The sequence below is a fragment of the Eleutherodactylus coqui genome, chromosome 11 (genome assembly GCF_035609145.1).
Source record: "Eleutherodactylus coqui strain aEleCoq1 chromosome 11, aEleCoq1.hap1, whole genome shotgun sequence".
NCBI lineage: Eukaryota > Metazoa > Chordata > Amphibia > Anura > Eleutherodactylidae > Eleutherodactylus > Eleutherodactylus coqui.
In genome coordinates, this window is record NC_089847.1 from 137,451,134 (window position 1) to 137,469,369 (window position 18,236).

The 18,236-nt window shown below is 50.9% G+C and overlaps 1 protein-coding gene across 3 annotated transcripts in view; it reads left to right on the plus strand.

Annotated features, from left to right (window-relative positions):
• The window catches only part of HPS5 (HPS5 biogenesis of lysosomal organelles complex 2 subunit 2), a 36,301-nt gene that overhangs the window by 14,149 nt on the left and 3,916 nt on the right, over positions 1-18,236 (plus strand). For all 3 annotated transcript variants that reach the window (XM_066583629.1, XM_066583631.1, XM_066583630.1), the window contains exons 8-20: positions 3,238-3,309; positions 3,379-3,467; positions 4,878-5,056; positions 5,129-5,287; positions 7,553-7,712; positions 8,465-8,588; positions 9,172-9,321; positions 9,430-9,510; positions 10,709-11,202; positions 12,966-13,086; positions 14,517-14,672; positions 14,762-14,881; positions 16,533-16,646. In XM_066583629.1, the coding sequence (XP_066439726.1) occupies positions 3,238-3,309; positions 3,379-3,467; positions 4,878-5,056; positions 5,129-5,287; positions 7,553-7,712; positions 8,465-8,588; positions 9,172-9,321; positions 9,430-9,510; positions 10,709-11,202; positions 12,966-13,086; positions 14,517-14,672; positions 14,762-14,881; positions 16,533-16,646 (2,019 nt within the window). The remainder of the gene's footprint in view (positions 1-3,237; positions 3,310-3,378; positions 3,468-4,877; positions 5,057-5,128; positions 5,288-7,552; positions 7,713-8,464; positions 8,589-9,171; positions 9,322-9,429; positions 9,511-10,708; positions 11,203-12,965; positions 13,087-14,516; positions 14,673-14,761; positions 14,882-16,532; positions 16,647-18,236) is intronic.

Sequence of the window (18,236 nt, forward strand, 5' to 3'; positions counted from 1 at the left end):
TAGCTGTAGGTAGGGGGCTCCCCCCTCGTGGTGGTGGCTGTGTATATAGCTGTAGGTAGGGGGCTCCCCCCTCGTGGTGGTGGCTGTGTATATAGCTGTAGGTAGGGGGCTCCCCCCTCGTGGTGGTGGCTGTCTATATAGCTGTAGGTAGGGGGCTCCCCCCTCGTGGTGGTGGCTGTCTATATAGCTGTAGGTAGGGGGCTCCCCCCTCGTGGTGGTGGCTGTCTATATAGCTGTAGGTAGGGGGCTCCCCCCTCGTGGTGGTGGCTGTCTATATAGCTGTAGGTAGGGGGCTCCCCCCTCGTGGTGGTGGCTGTCTATATAGCTGTAGGTAGGGGGCTCCCCCCTCGTGGTGGTGGCTGTCTATATAGCTGTAGGTAGGGGGCTCCCCCCTCGTGGTGGTGGCTGTCTATATAGCTGTAGGTAGGGGGCTCCCCCCTCGTGGTGGTGGCTGTGTATATAGCTGTAGGTAGGGGGCTCCCCCCTCGTGGTGGTGGCTGTGTATATAGCTGTAGGTAGGGGGCTCCCCCCTCGTGGTGGTGGCTGTGTATATAGCTGTAGGTAGGGGGCTCCCCCCTCGTGGTGGTGGCTGTGTATATAGCTGTAGGTAGGGGGCTCCCCCCTCGTGGTGGTGGCTGTGTATATAGCTGTAGGTAGGGGGCTCCCCCCTCGTGGTGGTGGCTGTGTATATAGCTGTAGGTAGGGGGCTCCCCCCTCGTGGTGGTGGCTGTGTATATAGCTGTAGGTAGGGGGCTCCCCCCTCGTGGTGGTGGCTGTGTATATAGCTGTAGGTAGGGGGCTCCCCCCTCGTGGTGGTGGCTGTGTATATAGCTGTAGGTAGGGGGCTCCCCCCTCGTGGTGGTGGCTGTGTATATAGCTGTAGGTAGGGGGCTCCCCCCTCGTGGTGGTGGCTGTGTATATAGCTGTAGGTAGGGGGCTCCCCCCTCGTGGTGGTGGCTGTGTATATAGCTGTAGGTAGGGGGCTCCCCCCTCGTGGTGGTGGCTGTGTATATAGCTGTAGGTAGGGGGCTCCCCCCTCGTGGTGGTGGCTGTGTATATAGCTGTAGGTAGGGGGCTCCCCCCTCGTGGTGGTGGCTGTGTATATAGCTGTAGGTAGGGGGCTCCCCCCTCGTGGTGGTGGCTGTGTATATAGCTGTAGGTAGGGGGCTCCCCCCTCGTGGTGGTGGCTGTGTATATAGCTGTAGGTAGGGGGCTCCCCCCTCGTGGTGGTGGCTGTGTATATAGCTGTAGGTAGGGGGCTCCCCCCTCGTGGTGGTGGCTGTGTATATAGCTGTAGGTAGGGGGCTCCCCCCTCGTGGTGGTGGCTGTGTATATAGCTGTAGGTAGGGGGCTCCCCCCTCGTGGTGGTGGCTGTGTATATAGCTGTAGGTAGGGGGCTCCCCCCTCGTGGTGGTGGCTGTGTATATAGCTGTAGGTAGGGGGCTCCCCCCTCGTGGTGGTGGCTGTGTATATAGCTGTAGGTAGGGGGCTCCCCCCTCGTGGTGGTGGCTGTGTATATAGCTGTAGGTAGGGGGCTCCCCCCTCGTGGTGGTGGCTGTGTATATAGCTGTAGGTAGGGGGCTCCCCCCTCGTGGTGGTGGCTGTGTATATAGCTGTAGGTAGGGGGCTCCCCCCTCGTGGTGGTGGCTGTGTATATAGCTGTAGGTAGGGGGCTCCCCCCTCGTGGTGGTGGCTGTGTATATAGCTGTAGGTAGGGGGCTCCCCCCTCGTGGTGGTGGCTGTGTATATAGCTGTAGGTAGGGGGCTCCCCCCTCGTGGTGGTGGCTGTGTATATAGCTGTAGGTAGGGGGCTCCCCCCTCGTGGTGGTGGCTGTGTATATAGCTGTAGGTAGGGGGCTCCCCCCTCGTGGTGGTGGCTGTGTATATAGCTGTAGGTAGGGGGCTCCCCCCTCGTGGTGGTGGCTGTGTATATAGCTGTAGGTAGGGGGCTCCCCCCTCGTGGTGGTGGCTGTCTATATAGCTGTAGGTAGGGGGCTCCCCCCTCGTGGTGGTGGCTGTCTATATAGCTGTAGGTAGGGGGCTCCCCCCTCGTGGTGGTGGCTGTCTATATAGCTGTAGGTAGGGGGCTCCCCCCTCGTGGTGGTGGCTGTCTATATAGCTGTAGGTAGGGGGCTCCCCCCTCGTGGTGGTGGCTGTGTATATAGCTGTAGGTAGGGGGCTCCCCCCTCGTGGTGGTGGCTGTGTATATAGCTGTAGGTAGGGGGCTCCCCCCTCGTGGTGGTGGCTGTGTATATAGCTGTAGGTAGGGGGCTCCCCCCTCGTGGTGGTGGCTGTGTATATAGCTGTAGGTAGGGGGCTCCCCCCTCGTGGTGGTGGCTGTGTATATAGCTGTAGGTAGGGGGCTCCCCCCTCGTGGTGGTGGCTGTGTATATAGCTGTAGGTAGGGGGCTCCCCCCTCGTGGTGGTGGCTGTGTATATAGCTGTAGGTAGGGGGCTCCCCCCTCGTGGTGGTGGCTGTGTATATAGCTGTAGGTAGGGGGCTCCCCCCTCGTGGTGGTGGCTGTGTATATAGCTGTAGGTAGGGGGCTCCCCCCTCGTGGTGGTGGCTGTGTATATAGCTGTAGGTAGGGGGCTCCCCCCTCGTGGTGGTGGCTGTGTATATAGCTGTAGGTAGGGGGCTCCCCCCTCGTGGTGGTGGCTGTGTATATAGCTGTAGGTAGGGGGCTCCCCCCTCGTGGTGGTGGCTGTGTATATAGCTGTAGGTAGGGGGCTCCCCCCTCGTGGTGGTGGCTGTGTATATAGCTGTAGGTAGGGGGCTCCCCCCTCGTGGTGGTGGCTGTGTATATAGCTGTAGGTAGGGGGCTCCCCCCTCGTGGTGGTGGCTGTGTATATAGCTGTAGGTAGGGGGCTCCCCCCTCGTGGTGGTGGCTGTGTATATAGCTGTAGGTAGGGGGCTCCCCCCTCGTGGTGGTGGCTGTGTATATAGCTGTAGGTAGGGGGCTCCCCCCTCGTGGTGGTGGCTGTGTATATAGCTGTAGGTAGGGGGCTCCCCCCTCGTGGTGGTGGCTGTGTATATAGCTGTAGGTAGGGGGCTCCCCCCTCGTGGTGGTGGCTGTGTATATAGCTGTAGGTAGGGGGCTCCCCCCTCCTGGTGGTGGCTGCCAGAATGCAGCACTTTTCCCATTTCCTGCTATGGTTGTGTAGCGGGGAGGGCGGCTCCTGGTTATGGCGTCGGTCTTCCGGACTGTATGATTAGACTTGTTTCTGCCCCTACAGGTCGGACCCCCAGTATGACTCCTCGCCGGGTCCCCCTCAGTCTGTGGCATTCCCCAAGCTCCTGTATGTCAGGTGAGGAGGTTTTCCTCGTCCTCTGGAGCGGATTATGATAACAGTACTAACATGTCGTTGTCTTGGCAGTGATCACAGCGTCCTCACCTGGACGGACCGCGCCGTCTACGTGTTCATCCCCCAGAATGTCCAGGTTCTGCTGTGGAGTCACATTAGAGGTAGGTGCCCGCTATGATGATGAGTAATGCGGTACTTACTAGTCCGGCACACCTCTTACTGCCTGACTGTCGTCCCCTTCACAGTCTCTGAATTAGAGGGGCCGCTAGCAACCAATCAGAAATCAGCTGACACATACTGCTGAGGTAAAGTGAAAGCTGCGCTGTGATTGGTTGCTATGGGCAACAAGGACGCTTACTGTTCCTCCAGGCCTCATTTTTACCAGATGTGTAATAGAAGAGTCGCCCCGAGCTGAGAATGTAAAATTATTATTCTGTTAGTTACATCAGTGAATCTCGCAAGGACCGCAACGTTCACGAATACTATATACACTGACTGCCCCTTATCAGAGCCCCCGGCCCTCTCACGATTGGCGCCCCCTGTATGGTAATTCTCCCCGTGACCCCGGAGTGCGGCATATCATTATGGGACAAGTTTTCCGCGGATCGATTTCAGTGTGAATCCACATTGGATGGAAAATCCAGCGATCGCAGCGACTTCCAACGAGGCCGGTCATCGGTGCTAGACTAGCCGGGGGCTCACTGCCAACTGCGGGGGTGTCTCATGTAACTGTGTGGAGAGTATACAGAGAATGGCGCGATCGAGGAGAAAATCCAGCGAGAGGAAATCCTGCGGACGGAAACAACTCATCACTGAAAGGGGTCGGAGGAGGATGTCAGGAATCGCTCTGACCAACAGGCTGCACAGTCAGCTGAATACAACGCTGGAGCTCCACCTAACGTGTCCGAACGCACAACTCGCCGTTCCACCGCACGGATGGGATAACAGCGGACGACCAGTTCCAGCGCCATTGTGTCTAAGAGAAACAGGAAGACTCCAGCGGGCAAAAGAGCGCAAAACTTGTATCACTGAGCAGCAGAGAAACATCCCCCGGTCAGATGGGTCCAGATTTCTGTTGCTGATGGGAGGTCAGAATTTGGCACAAGCAGCATGAATCGCTGACCCCTTCCTGTCAGCTGGTCAGAACATGTCAGCACCGCAATCTAATCTCCAGCAGCTACAAATAGCTTCCTGTCCGCAGGGGCCGATATTCCTGCAGGACCATTTCATCACCGAGTGGAGTCTACACCGCGAGGAATCGCTGCAGGTTCTGAAGGCCAAAGAATCCAACCCAAATAGATGGGGGTCTCTAATAAAGGGACGGTCGGTGTAGATAGTGATGGATTCCCTTTTTAGATGCACAGGGTGGATCTAGAACGTTCCGGACCCCATAGCAATGCAATGAATGAGCAGAGAGCGGCCCGTGGGGCTCCTTGGGTTTGGGATGTATCTTACTATGTGACCCTTATAGCTGCGCCATTGTTGTGCCTCATTAGGCAGAGGGGCCATTTGGTCTGTTTTGGGTGTCGGCCATCTTTGCCCGCAGTGTAAGCAGGCTCCTCCCTCTGCAGGTATCCAGGATATATCCGTCTACAAGAATGAACTCTTCTGCCTCCACGCGGATGGGAAGATCTCGCACCTCTCTCTGCTCCCCGTGGACCGATGTGTGGAGCGCCTCATGAAGCGGAGCCTGTGGGACCTGGCGGTCCGAGTCTGCCATATATTCCAAAACGCCATAGTTACCAGCAAGGTGAGTGAGGGTCCGCGTCCGCACAGCGATGTCTGTGGGTGGGCCGCGTGTAACCGCTGTTCTGTCATCCAGGCCCGGAAGGTGCTGCCCATAGACAAGCTGGAACACCTGAAGGCTCAGCTGGACCTGGTGGTGCAGGCAGACCTGATGGCTGTCATGGAGGAGCTCCTGGCCCGAGCGGAGCCGCTGGACTCAGCCTGCAGCAGCCGAAGGAGCAGCATCTCGTCTCATGTAAGCATGGCGGATAGAGAGCGACCGCCGCTGCAGCACCACTTACGGGGCATCCCCACCTTTACCGCATGCAATAAATGCTGCTTCGTTTGCACCTTGCATGTAGCATTAACCCCTTAGTGACGGCCAATATGTCTTTTATTCACGGCGGTCACCAACGGGCTTTAAACCTGCACATACATCTTTTTAAGGCGTTGGCTCGGCTGACTGACAGCCCGACTCCTGCTCTAACCACCAGGAGCACCAAAACCTCAGATCCCGGGGGGACGGGTGGGGAGGGGGTCCTCCATTGGTATTTTTCAGTGCGATCACAAGATACCAATGGGTTCTCATGGCAGCCGAAAGCCTGACAAAAACCTCCATGTCTGCCGTGTAACTCAGCCTGCAAGGTCCCGCCTCCGGCAGAGTCCACTAGGCGTGGTAGAATGTACTACATAAGTACTGCAGTGTACTAGCACTATCAAGTCCGCTTCAGGGACTAAAAGATTGGGTTAAAACTAATTTAAAAACAATCCAGTTTAAAAAAAAACAAAACATTTTTCTCCACAAAAATAATTTTTTTACCCATATAAAGAAAAATCACTTAGTGAATTTTATAAAGTAACGCAGAATTCCTTTTTTTTTTTTTTTTTTTTCTAAGCCTCTCGAATAATGCAATAAAAAGCAACCCAAAAGTCAGGTTGTAAAAACTACAACTCTTCCCGCAAAAATCAGGCCTCACAGCTCCACCGCCGGGGCCAAGTTCAGGGCCTGAGAAGGTGGAGATGCCGGCAGGAGCTTTTTCTTTAAAAACTGTTTTTTTTTTTTGTTTTTTTTTTTGTTCTATAGTAGTAAAAATATTTTTATAAACCATAAACTGCAGGATCCGGTTCTGTTTAGAGACCTTCTCCCTGGCGCCACATAGATCTGCAAGGGAGCTGCGTGCATAAAACGGTAGCAGGTTTATATGCTGTGGGCCACTCTCAGTGAAACGTCGTGATTTTTATCGGCGTATTCAACAGCGTTTTTTACCGCGCCCCATCATTGTGATGGGTGATGAATTGTGTTTAAAAAGCATGAAGACGAGCCAAAATACAGCAGACAGCGCTTGAAAATCGCAGCGTTACAAAACACCGCGTTGGGACGTAGATCTGCGACGCCCCATTGACATAAATGGGAGCGTTAGACTGCGATCGGCACAGCAAAAAAGCGCATGTGTGAGAGTGGCCGTCGGCGGCCTGCACACGGCGCTAACATCACACAAGCTTTGCGCACTTTGAGACGCACAAATATGATCCCCATTTTTCAGAATGGGGTCAATAAGGGAGATGGAATACAACCATTTTATTGCATCTCCCTTATTTGCATATTACCCAGAGGAGCGTGCGTGGCCATCGGAGTCTCCTCACCATCTAGGTGCTCTCCCTGAGGAGAACAGATAGCGTTTCTGACCTCTGAATGGGGTCATACACATGAGCAAAGTTTTCCAGCATGCGACCGCAATGCGATGTGGGAAACCAATCACGCATGTTCTATCTCCCTGCGAGATCTCGCATCGTATGACAGCAGCATCAGCCCCACTGAAAGCAATGGGAGAGCCCTGCAATCCGCCGCGGCGACAGCCGGAGGATTGCTTCTTCCGCGAGGTGATAGGAGGCTGTTGTGCCATGAAGACTCCTCGCATCCACGGGGATTTGACATGGTGGGGAGCGCAATATGGGCGCGGGATTCACGGCCCGTGTAACGTGAGCCTAATGGGGGTGGCGCTGATGTAACGGTCTGTTCAGACGGTGGAATCCAATGCAGAGTTTTCGGCACAGACTCCGCCTCTAAAAGCCGCGGCAGATATCCGCAGGTAAGCTATGAGTTTTCGCTGTTATTTACGCGCGGACGGAATGCTGCGAATGGGCAGAATCCACTGCGGGATACCCTCCTTGATTCCGTTTTAAGAAGGGCCCGCTGCCTCGCAGGGCTTATTAACTCCGGCGTCTTCTGTGTGAACGCTGCGCCGGGGTCGTACTGATCTCACCGCTTCTCCTCACACGAGCGTTCGTTTACTTGGACGGATTTTGCTGATGCGTGCGGTGATCGCCACGGCTTCGCTGCGGATTCCTGCGGCAGCTCTTGGAGGTTAAAAAATCTGCGTCTGATTCCGCCATCTGAAGGTACTCTTGGTTTGGCGCGGCCCCCTAAGGCTACCAACACGCAGGCGAGCGCTGTCCTGATCAGATGATGGGTATTTGGGCATCGGTCTCCGTGATTTCACCTCGCTCCATCGCTTTACAGGAGAGTTTTAACGTGTTGGATTGTGGGATCTACCGGGTGATCAGTCGCAGGAACAGTCAGTCGGACGAAGACTCGGGCTCGCTGCACAGTCAGACCCTGTCGGAGGACGAGCGGCTGCGGGAGCTCTCGGGACATCCGGATGAGGAACAGGCAGACCTTGGTACGTTGGGATTGTATGTTGGAGTTAGACTGGATCCCGCTGCTAGAGGGCAGCACTGAGATCAGCGGCTCTTGGAATGCAGATCTGGATGTGACTGGAGTATAAGATGCCTTAACCCCTTAATGACACGGACCGCTGGATTTATTTTCCTTCTCCATTTTCGGTTTTTCCTTCTCTCAATTCAAAAGCTCATAACTTTTTCTTAGTTTTTCCCATCAGCGCCGCAGTCTGAGGCGGTTGGATTTTTTCAGTGGTGCTAGTAATGTACTGAAAAACTCCTTATACTAACTTTATTCTGTGAGTCCATACGGTTATGACCATACCAAATTGTCAGAGTTGTGTCATCTGTTTTTTTTTTTTTGTTTTTTTTTGTTTATGTATGTATGTACATAATATATTATATAATTTTTTTTTAATGTAAGTCCCCATGAGGGACTTGAACTTGCGATCATTTGATCACTCATACCACAGTATTACATTATACTGCATTTGGGACCCCTCAACAACGATGGCGGGATTTAAATGCTACTGTTAGTATTTAAAGGGTTAACAGCCGTGATCAGAATTAGCACTGTAAAGGGGTTAATATCAGTAAAAGCCCTAAAAACCCAGAGCTGCCCTAATTAATACACTTGGGAGTGTTACTCTCATCGTGTCTCTCCGGATTATTAGCGCCTTCCAGTTGTTGATTCTCACCCACCTTTTTGTTCCGCTTGCTTTGCCTGTATTTCATTGCATGTTCTGCTCATCAGACTCCGCCTCTCATGCCTCTGTGAATATGGAGAGCGATCGGACTGAGCCCCTCCTACCATTTAACATCTCATTACCATTCCGCTCCACCTCACCCCGTGTGTCTCTTCAAGCAGTGAAAGAAAGGTAATGCAGGGGTTAATCACACCTGAGGCCCCAAATCTGTCAGATTAGAAATAAATGAAGAACTGGGTCACAAAATAAATTGCAGTACCCTTTGCTACCACTGGGTGTCCCCAACTATCATTGCAGTGATGGGATTTGTGGTTTACAGCTGGCAGGATTACTGTATACTCCAGTTAGTGCTGCAGCTTCAGTTCCGTAACTTTGTCCCATGGCGCCCCCTCCTGCCGGTGCTGCGCCTGTCTGTCCGCTTCACACACTGACGCCGGTTAGGGTGGGCGTTAATATGGACAGTGCATCAAATACAAGGATGGACAAGGCAACATCGTGTGCAGGAAGTGTTGTCATGACCACACAGGAGTTGAGGATCTGCGGGGTCTTAAAGGGCCCTTCATGGAAACCTCTGCCGCAGGTGGTTCTAGGGCATTCAGTACTATGTTAGGGGTGCAGCAGGTCACCGCTGGGCTGATACTGCTTGTAGGGTTTTATTCCTTCTTCAGACCATAATTCCCTGATTTCCCCCAAACCCCTTAGTTTTCCATTTCCCGTACTAACGCCCCCCCCCCACTAACTGTCCCGGTTTCAGCGTTTCCAGCTTTGTTCGAAAAACCACGGAGAAAATTGGGACCCTCCACATGAGCCCTGAAATTAGGAGGAAGCTGGAGCCCACAGAAGAGGAGCGGCCCGCAGAAGCGTCAGCCGATGGGGTGACCCAGCCGGAGGAGGCGAGGACCGAGTGAGTCCAGGATGAGGCTGCAGGGATCGCAGGGAATGCAGGGAAAGGCGCAAAGCTTATTTTTGTCCTGTTTAATTTTATGCAAATTTTTGCACTCTTGAATTCTAGAATTGATCATCTGCAGCCGCCTGAAACCGCGGAGGACGGAATGCTACTAGGTGAACTGAAAGCTGCAACTATGGAGGCCCTGTGAGTACAATGAGCGCTTGTAACTGTAAATGTATGAGAAGCAAATGGTCATTTCCATAAAAACAGCTTGTTTTATTGGTCAAGAAATGAATTGCTATTGGCAGCAGGAAGTGGCTGGATTTATTCTCCAGAGCTGCACTCACTATTCTGCTGGTGGAGTCACTGTGTACATACATTACTTATCCTGTACTGATCCTGAGTTACACCCTGTATTATACTCCAGAGCAGCACTCACTATTCTGCTGCTGGAGTCACTGTGTACATACATTACTTATCCTGTACTGCTCCTGAGTTACATCCTGTATTATACTCCAGAGCTGCACTCACTATTCTGCTGGTGGAGTCACTGTGTATATACATTACTTATCCTGTACTGATCCTGAGTTACATCCTGTATTATACTCCAGAGCTGCACTCACTATTCTGCTGGTGGAGTCACTGTGTACATACATTACTTATCCTGTACTGCTCCTGAGTTACATCCTGTATTATACCCCAGAGCTGCACTCACTATTCTGCTGGTGGAGTCACTGTGTACATACATTACTTATCCTGTACTGCTCCTGAGTTACATCCTTTACTATACTCCAGAGCTGCACTCACTATTCTGCTGGTGGAGTCACTGTGTACATACATTACTTATCCTGTACTGCTCCTGAGTTACATCCTGTATTATACCCCAGAGCTGCACTCACTATTCTGCTGGTGGAGTCACTGTGTACATACATTACTTATCCTGTACTGATCCTGAGTTACATCCTGTATTATACTCCAGAGCTGCGCTCACTATTCTGCTGCTGGAGTCACTGTGTACATACATTACTTATCCTGTACTGATCCTCAGTTACATCCTGTATTATACCCCAGAGCTGCACTCACTATTCTGCTGGTGGAGTCTATGTGTACATACATTACTTATCCTGTACTGATCCTGAGTTACATCCTGTATTATACTCCAGAGCTGCACTCACTATTCTGCTGGTGGAGTCACTGTGTACATACATTACTTATCCTGTACGACCCTGAGTTACATCCTGTATTATACCCCAGAGCTGCACTCACTATTCTGCTGGTGGAGTCACTGTGTACATACATTACTTATCCTGTACTGATCCTGAGTTACATCCTGTATTATACTCCAGAGCTGCACTCACTATTCGGCTTGTGGACTAATCTATAATATGACTCTCATTCCTAGACTTAAAATCCAGGATCCTCAGGTGCTGTTTGACTTGGAGACCATGATGAACATCTTAAGGGTTTGGCTTGGACACCTTGAAAAATCTCTGTGGTCTAAAGATCATCCCAACCGTTGTCCAGCGGAGTCTCCCCCGGACTCTCTACAGTCATCTGCAGATGAGGGCGACCTCCACATGGACACCGCAGACAACCAAGAGAGCCTGGAGGTGGTGACCGCTCTCCACCCCACGTCAGATGGGGGTCTGGACTTCCAGCTTCAGGCTCCTGTCCTCCTAGAAGAGTCTTTGCGCCGGGATGTGTCTCGCCTCGCCATGATGTGTCTGGAGTTCAGAGTGTTTAGTCCTGAGGCTCCTTCATATATGGACGTCTCTGCTTGTCGCTTCATACAGAAGTACTTTTACCTTCTGGACTTCAAGAGGCTAAAACGCTGCATTGTACTGAGTTATGGAGACGCCCCCGGGGTCTGGAGCGCCTACCTGGAGGGACTGAAAGGTGAGGGGATCTACAGTACGTTGTTGTGTAGTAGCATCGGGGGGACGTGACGGCTGCTGGAGAATCAGGTGGATTCATAGTGAAGCAGCCTATACAACTGCCTCGGGGCCCGTGAAGAGTGAAGGGCCCCTAGTTGGGGTCTCAGTGACCCACCATGAGAACCAGGAACCCTACAAGCAACATAATGTTGGCATCTGAAAGGGAATCTGTGGTAGCCTGAACCAACTCCAAGAAGAAGTTCCTTCAGGGGTGAAGCTATATGGGGGTGCATAGGCCACAGTTGCACTCGGGCCCTTGTAGATGGTTGGGCCCAGTGCTGGCCTTAGCTGGCTCACCGCAAGGATTTTTTTTCATTTGGCACCTCCTTTATAAGAAAAAAAAGATATTGATTGCACTCATTGACAGCCTGCTGGTGAAGAAAGCAGCAGGATAGCAGCATACCAATACTAGTACAGCTTAGTGAATAAATACAGCACCAGAGCCAAGCTTACATCACATAAATACAGCACCATAGCCAAGCTTACATCACATAAATATAGCACCAGAGCCAAGCTTACATCACATAAATACAGCACCAGAGCCAAGCTTACATCACATAAATACAGCACCAGAGCCAAGCTTGCATCACATAAATACAGCACCAGAGCCAAGCTTACATCACATAAATACAGCACCAGAGCCAAGCTTACATCACGTAAATACAGCACCAGAGCCAAGCTTACATCACGTAAATACAGCACCAGAGCCAAGCTTACATCACGTAAATACAGCACCAGAGCCAAGCTTACATCACGTAAATACGGCACCAGAGCCAAGCTTACATCACGTAAATACAGCACCAGAGCCAAGCTTACATCACGTAAATACAGCACCAGAGCCAAGCTTGCATCACGTAAATACAGCACCAGAGCCAAGCTTGCATCACGTAAATACAGCACCAGAGCCAAGCTTGCATCACGTAAATACAGCACCAGAGCCAAGCTTGCATCACGTAAATACAGCACCAGAGCCAAGCTTGCATCACGTAAATACAGCACCAGAGCCAAGCTCATAGCAGTTTTTCCATCTTGCCTGAACAAGGGCGTGGCTTAAATTGTGCCAACATTTTGGTGCAATTTTCGGTGTAAACTAAGCCAACTAATAGGTAACCTAAACTTTTAACCTAGACAGTCTTAAAATTCAACCTACTATTCAAGAACACCAAAAGTGCAGGCCCTGGAGATTTAAAGGGCCTCTCCCACTAATGACCTGAATGTTGATCGCTGGGACCCCCTAGTGATTTTGATGACCAAGCACCCCAAGTGAATGGAGTAGCAGTGCGCATGTATGACCACGGCTCCATTCACTTCTGTGGGATGGAGAGCGATGCGCTCAACAGTCTTCCTCTGTCCCATAGAAATGAGTATAGTGATGGCCACCCTTCTGCCACTGCTCCAGTCACACGGCGGGCACAGATGCAACATTTACCCTGTCTTGTGGATGAGGGATAACTGTTGGTAGTAGGAGGGGCTCTTTGTTACCCCTCTCAGCGCCATACTGATTTCCACTCTGGGGCGCACCTCTAATATACCATGCAGAATGTATCTCCCCTTTAGTGTAGTCGGCACAAAGGTAGGTCACGTTTCGTAGGAAGCACATGACCAGCAAGCAGTTGACCACCAACATGAAGCTAGGAGTTCCGACATGATGACAGGAAGTTCTGTCCGCCAGACGGGGGATTGGAGATTTGTCCAACTGTTTCTATGGCTTTTTCTTGTTTCCAGAGGTGAGCAGGTCGGGAGCGGAGGCCGCGGCCATAGAGAAGGGTGACCTGGTGAGCGCCATCAAAGCGCTGAATAATATGGAGCCGTGGGACAGCCCTCTACTGCTGGCGCACGTGTCCAGGTACTTCATTAATGCGCTACAGAAGAGCACTCGGCTCCTGTTTAAATGGTGTCCAAAGTGTCACGTGCCAATAAGGTGTTGGTGGGCGTGTCCTAAACGGATTGGCGGAAGCATTGCGCTATAACGTGATATCGTACTTGTATCAGACAGCAGGTGCGCAGATATGATCTGTGACCAAACCAGCAGCAATACAGGGACGTGTACCCCGTTCCGGGTCCATCGGATGCCAAGTGTGGCGTACAAGTATCCAGTATGGCTCTCTAAGGACACAACCCTACTCCTGTCTCCACCTCTGGGAGGTTTCTTAAAGCGTCCCTCCAGTTTGGGGGCAAAATGCTGTCCCAGGACAAGAAGCGGAGTTGGGGGATATTACCTGCAGTTATTCTGTCATCCATCGGTTCCGGCCATCCAAGATGGCTAACACAATCTTCAGACTACCGACTTCCCAAGAGTGCATTGCTAGTATTAGACCACTAATGCGTCCCTCCAAACGTGCCCCTCTTTGGGAGGGACAATCCCTATTTATTTTTCCAGTCCCTCTGTCCGCCTTCAGGTCTTTAAAGGAGTTGACCATGAAAAAACTGTCAATAGTAGATGAGTATGGGTCTGCCACCGGGGACTCCCACTGATCAGCTGTTCTCTGGGCCAATGTGTTTGTGCACTGAGATGATCTTTACAGGAAGCAGACAGCTCTGTTCCAACTGCAGTGGCCAGGCTTGGTATTGCAGCCATTCACTTCAATGGGAACTTGACCTGTAATACCAAGCCTGGCTGCTGCAATGAGAACATGGCTGTCTGCAGAAATCAGGTCAGTACACAAGTGCACTGACCCAAGAAAACGGCTGATCTGCGGGGGTTCCAGGCGGCGGACCCCTGCTGACCTACTATAGATAGTCTTTCCTACGTATAAGCCATCAATAGTTTACAACTGGACAGCCCTTTTAAAGGGAGTCTCGCTATGTGGGCATGTAAGCCGCGCCCCACTACAATCTGCTTTTAGAAAAAAATAAAATAAAAGTAGGTCCTGCGCTTCTTAAAGGAGCAAGATTGATTAATTCAGAGAAGCGGTTTCATGACTTACACCCCCTGTCCTTTTCGGTCCCTGGATAGAATTTTGTTCTGATTGTTTTGTAATTCCAATGATAGAAATAATATGTGATGTTAAAGCAGAATGTTTCGCCTGTCCGTCGGGGCCACGCCCACCAACACATCATTGGCGCAAGACACTTTGTGAGGAGCTCTCCATAACCTGTTGAGCTACGACTAAGAACACCAGTATAAATGTCTCTGGGGTCTCCTATAATGTGGGGTTCGTATCTAACGGCATTTCCTAATTTGCGCCCTTCTGGGCTATCAGATGCTGCATTACAGGACTTGTACTTTACACACATTCCGTTATGGACCCAATTTCACTTGTTGCTTTTTTTTAGGATCTATGACAAGTTTGGCGAAGCGGCGGCGAGAGCCCTCATCAAGTTTTACCCGTCAGTCTTACCTGCGGACGTCGTACGGATCTGCAGGGACAATCCGGGACACTTTTTAGCATATCTGGATAATCTCATCAAGTCAAAACCGGAGGAACAGAGGTAGGAAGGAGACCTCCGGAAAAGACCAAGGATTGGGGGGCAATGTCCTTGTAAGGGGCGAGCAGTGATGTAATCTCCCGGTGTTGTAGGTTACCGCTACTACAGTCCCTTCTGCAGCCGGAATCTCTAAAGCTGGACTGGCTTCTTCTGGCCGTCACCCATGATGCACCTCACCCCACCATCACCGCTGACCCTGATGGAAACCCGAGGTGACTGGTTTTGGTGTTGTGTATTCTGTTCTGTCTGGACATTGTATGTTTTACATTCTGTGCCTGTTGCTCTCACATATGGCTTATCCTTCTGATGCCAAGTGGGCGATGATCTTGTTGGCACCACGTGACCTCCGCTGTACTATTACCTGATACTCCATAGATTGCTCCAGATAGATGCCCAGTTCATTCTGCTAGTTGAAGTACTCCTTTAAATGTAGAATCCTCAATAAGGCTTCTGGGTTCCCTCATGTGTCCAAATTAATTAGCCATGATCATTGGAGAAAGAACAAGAGACATCAAGTGTGTGAAGTCACCACTGTGCTCTTCCTGAGGAGCTAGCTCAGTGTTAAGTTTATTAATAGTGCAAAGTAGAACAAAGAAATGTGTAGTGGTCCAGGGGCATTACAGCAGTGTCCTCCTCCTCGGGATCAGCCAACAGTCCTAGTCCTTGGGGAAGGAGGGGGGGGGGGGGAGGGCACCTGAGTCATGCAAAGCAGCATCCTCCTTTTGGAAGCCTTGCATCCACTTCATCTGCCTAGCTCATTAATGATTTCTCTGCCCCTGTTTGGTCTCCTGGTTCTTGGGTACCGGTTCTCTTTCCAGCACTCGCCCACTTCCATTGTCAACTTCAAGTGAACCTTTATTCGATGATAGATTGATTTGAATGGATTTTGTCTCTGAGCGCTGGGGTGGCATACTCTAGAGGCAGAAAGACAGACGACCCTGCCTCTCTTGCTTGCTACTAGGCCCCGGCTTACCCTTGCAACACTCACTTCACACCAGCTTGGACTGGCTTACTCCTAATCCACCAGGGGTTGGCACCGCCCTAACTTCTATACCATTCCCTAGTTTCCAGGACAGTTGGGACTTTTGGTGCGTTGCCCCAGACACGGGTGGCCTCGCCCAGAGGGTACAGTATTTAAGCCAAATGTTGCTTACAACACACTTTAGAAAAGGACATTACAAAGTTTGTACACAGTATGACAATAAACCTCAGGGCCCGCACCACCCGCTCACACAATGACTGGAGACCACATCCCAAGCACTGAATACATATTAACATGTCCATACAGTAGCTACACTGATAAGAGTAAGGAATATGGATACAATGACTAGATATGGTGTCCACGAAACACTCATGCCCCCCCACCCCCCCCCAGGCCAAGGATCGTCTTATCTAGTATACGCCGCTTTACGAGATTCTGACTTAAGCTGGTTAATCAGGGGTTAATACAGTTTAACTTGGGTCCTTTCAGCACTTATACATGCTCCTGTGTCTCTCCTGATGCCATGTCTTCTCTTGTATTTTATACCACATGTGCCATTTATTGTCTAGGTGCGAAGTGTGCAAATGCTTTACTTGGCACCATGTGTATCACCTCACCTGTTGGCACGTTACGCTGACATATTAGTATTTACTTCAGGGCCCCGTGATGTCATATGTCAGTTACAGCCTCCCCTGGGGTTCCTAGGGTAGCAGGGACCCCCGTGTGACCGTGACCTCGGCGCCTCCTGTAGCTGCCGCTTCTCTGTTTGTAGTGTCATCTTGTACATAATCTTACCGCACTCCGTAGTTTAGGAGGCAGATATGACCCTTCAGAGCCACGGCGCCCCATAAGTGATGATATTCTCTGGCGCTTCTTCCCAGGCCGCGGTCGCACCTCTTCACGTGGGGATACGGGCAGCTCATATCGCTTCTGATTAAGCTGCCGTCTGACTTCGCAACCAAGGAGAAAATGCTGGAGATTTGTAAGACGTTTGGGTAAGAAGCTGAACGTACGTGTGTCCATACTAATGCTATAAATGTGGAAGGAACGCTGATACGCTTACACGGCTGAAGGGATTCTGATGAAATCTGTCAGGGAGACGGCGGCACCCTGAGGACATGGGCTGTGTTACATCCCGAAAATGTATGGCGTTCTCTAGGGAGCGATAAGACAGATGTATGTGGTGATGCCCAAGCGCACCTCCGCAGTATAATACCAACCAATCACAGCGCTGCTCTGATCAGCAAGGTTTATTCTTAACTGCAACCTCCTATGGGGGATGAGGAACGGTTGTGGCACCAACTAATGAAACTGCAGGACAGATGGATGAAACAATTATTTCACGAGTCGAAGGAGAAACTGTAGAGTATCTGTTGGTGGGTAATGTTATGGGCACTGAGCGACCGCCTCGTACCCGGTAGAGTTGTCAGGAATGTCTTGCTATAAGCTGGCGGTTAAAGTTGGGGTTCCGGTCCTATTAATGCACTTGATGCTCCAAAACTGTTGAACGGCACACCATTACATATTACACACTCGGGGCGGAATATTCTAAGAGCCATTATTATGACTGGAATAGCAAAAGGAGGAAGTGTTTTAGTTCCACACGTTCTGATAATATCGGCGGATTTGCCTCTTCAATTCAAAAGGTTGCAATTCCGTCTAAGAATATCATCTGTGATGCCGATCAGTGAGGATGAAGGGCCAACGCTTCAGGCAGCGGGTGTACATTTAGCATAAACCTGTTTTTCTCCTGGGCCGCTGTATGCGGCGGCTCCTGTGTATACAGCCCACAAAACTTGTATATCCCAGCAGAGGATGACAAGACCAAAACCATACAGAATGGCGTTGACAGCAGATCGCAGCTACTCTCCTTTCACTAATTCAACTTTTTACATTTCCATATACAGCAAAACACAGATTAGATAAATACAAATTCCACGCGGACGACGTCATGGGTAACAAGCTGCTCCTTTATGTATAGTATTATGTTTTTATATAGCATTTATTTACGTGTGTGTGTGTGTGTGTGTATAATATATATGTATTACATCTGTCTATACATCATTTTATACATAGTACTGTCTGTATACAGGGTGGAGTCAGAAATCTGGATCGGGCGCTATATCTCACTGCTGGGTCCTATATGAAATAACAGCGTACTTGAATAGCAAGGCATGGATGTGCTATATGATGGAACGGCGGAACATGGAGTTGTGTTGTGGCCCCTGTAAGAGAGAGTAAAACCCAATGGCATTGCTGAAGAGTAGATGTGAGAAGCAGAAATCCACTTTCTGCGCGTCTCTAAGTCCCGCGGGACCGCTGCTAGTCATGACGTAGGGAAAGTGTACTTGCAATGGCCTTCTTTGGCTCTGATAAGGGCCGATCATCCAGGGAGTTGTCCATTATCTGCAGGAGATTCAGACACCCGATTTGGCATTGAGAGCGCCTGAAATGAACACAAGCCCTACGAGGCGTTCGCACCAAATTCCAACCCACGCGGTCACCCTTGCCTCGTCTTCTGATTGGTCGCACTCTTACTCGTAATTTGCATTACATCTGCACTGAATTGGTGCTTCACCCTTCAC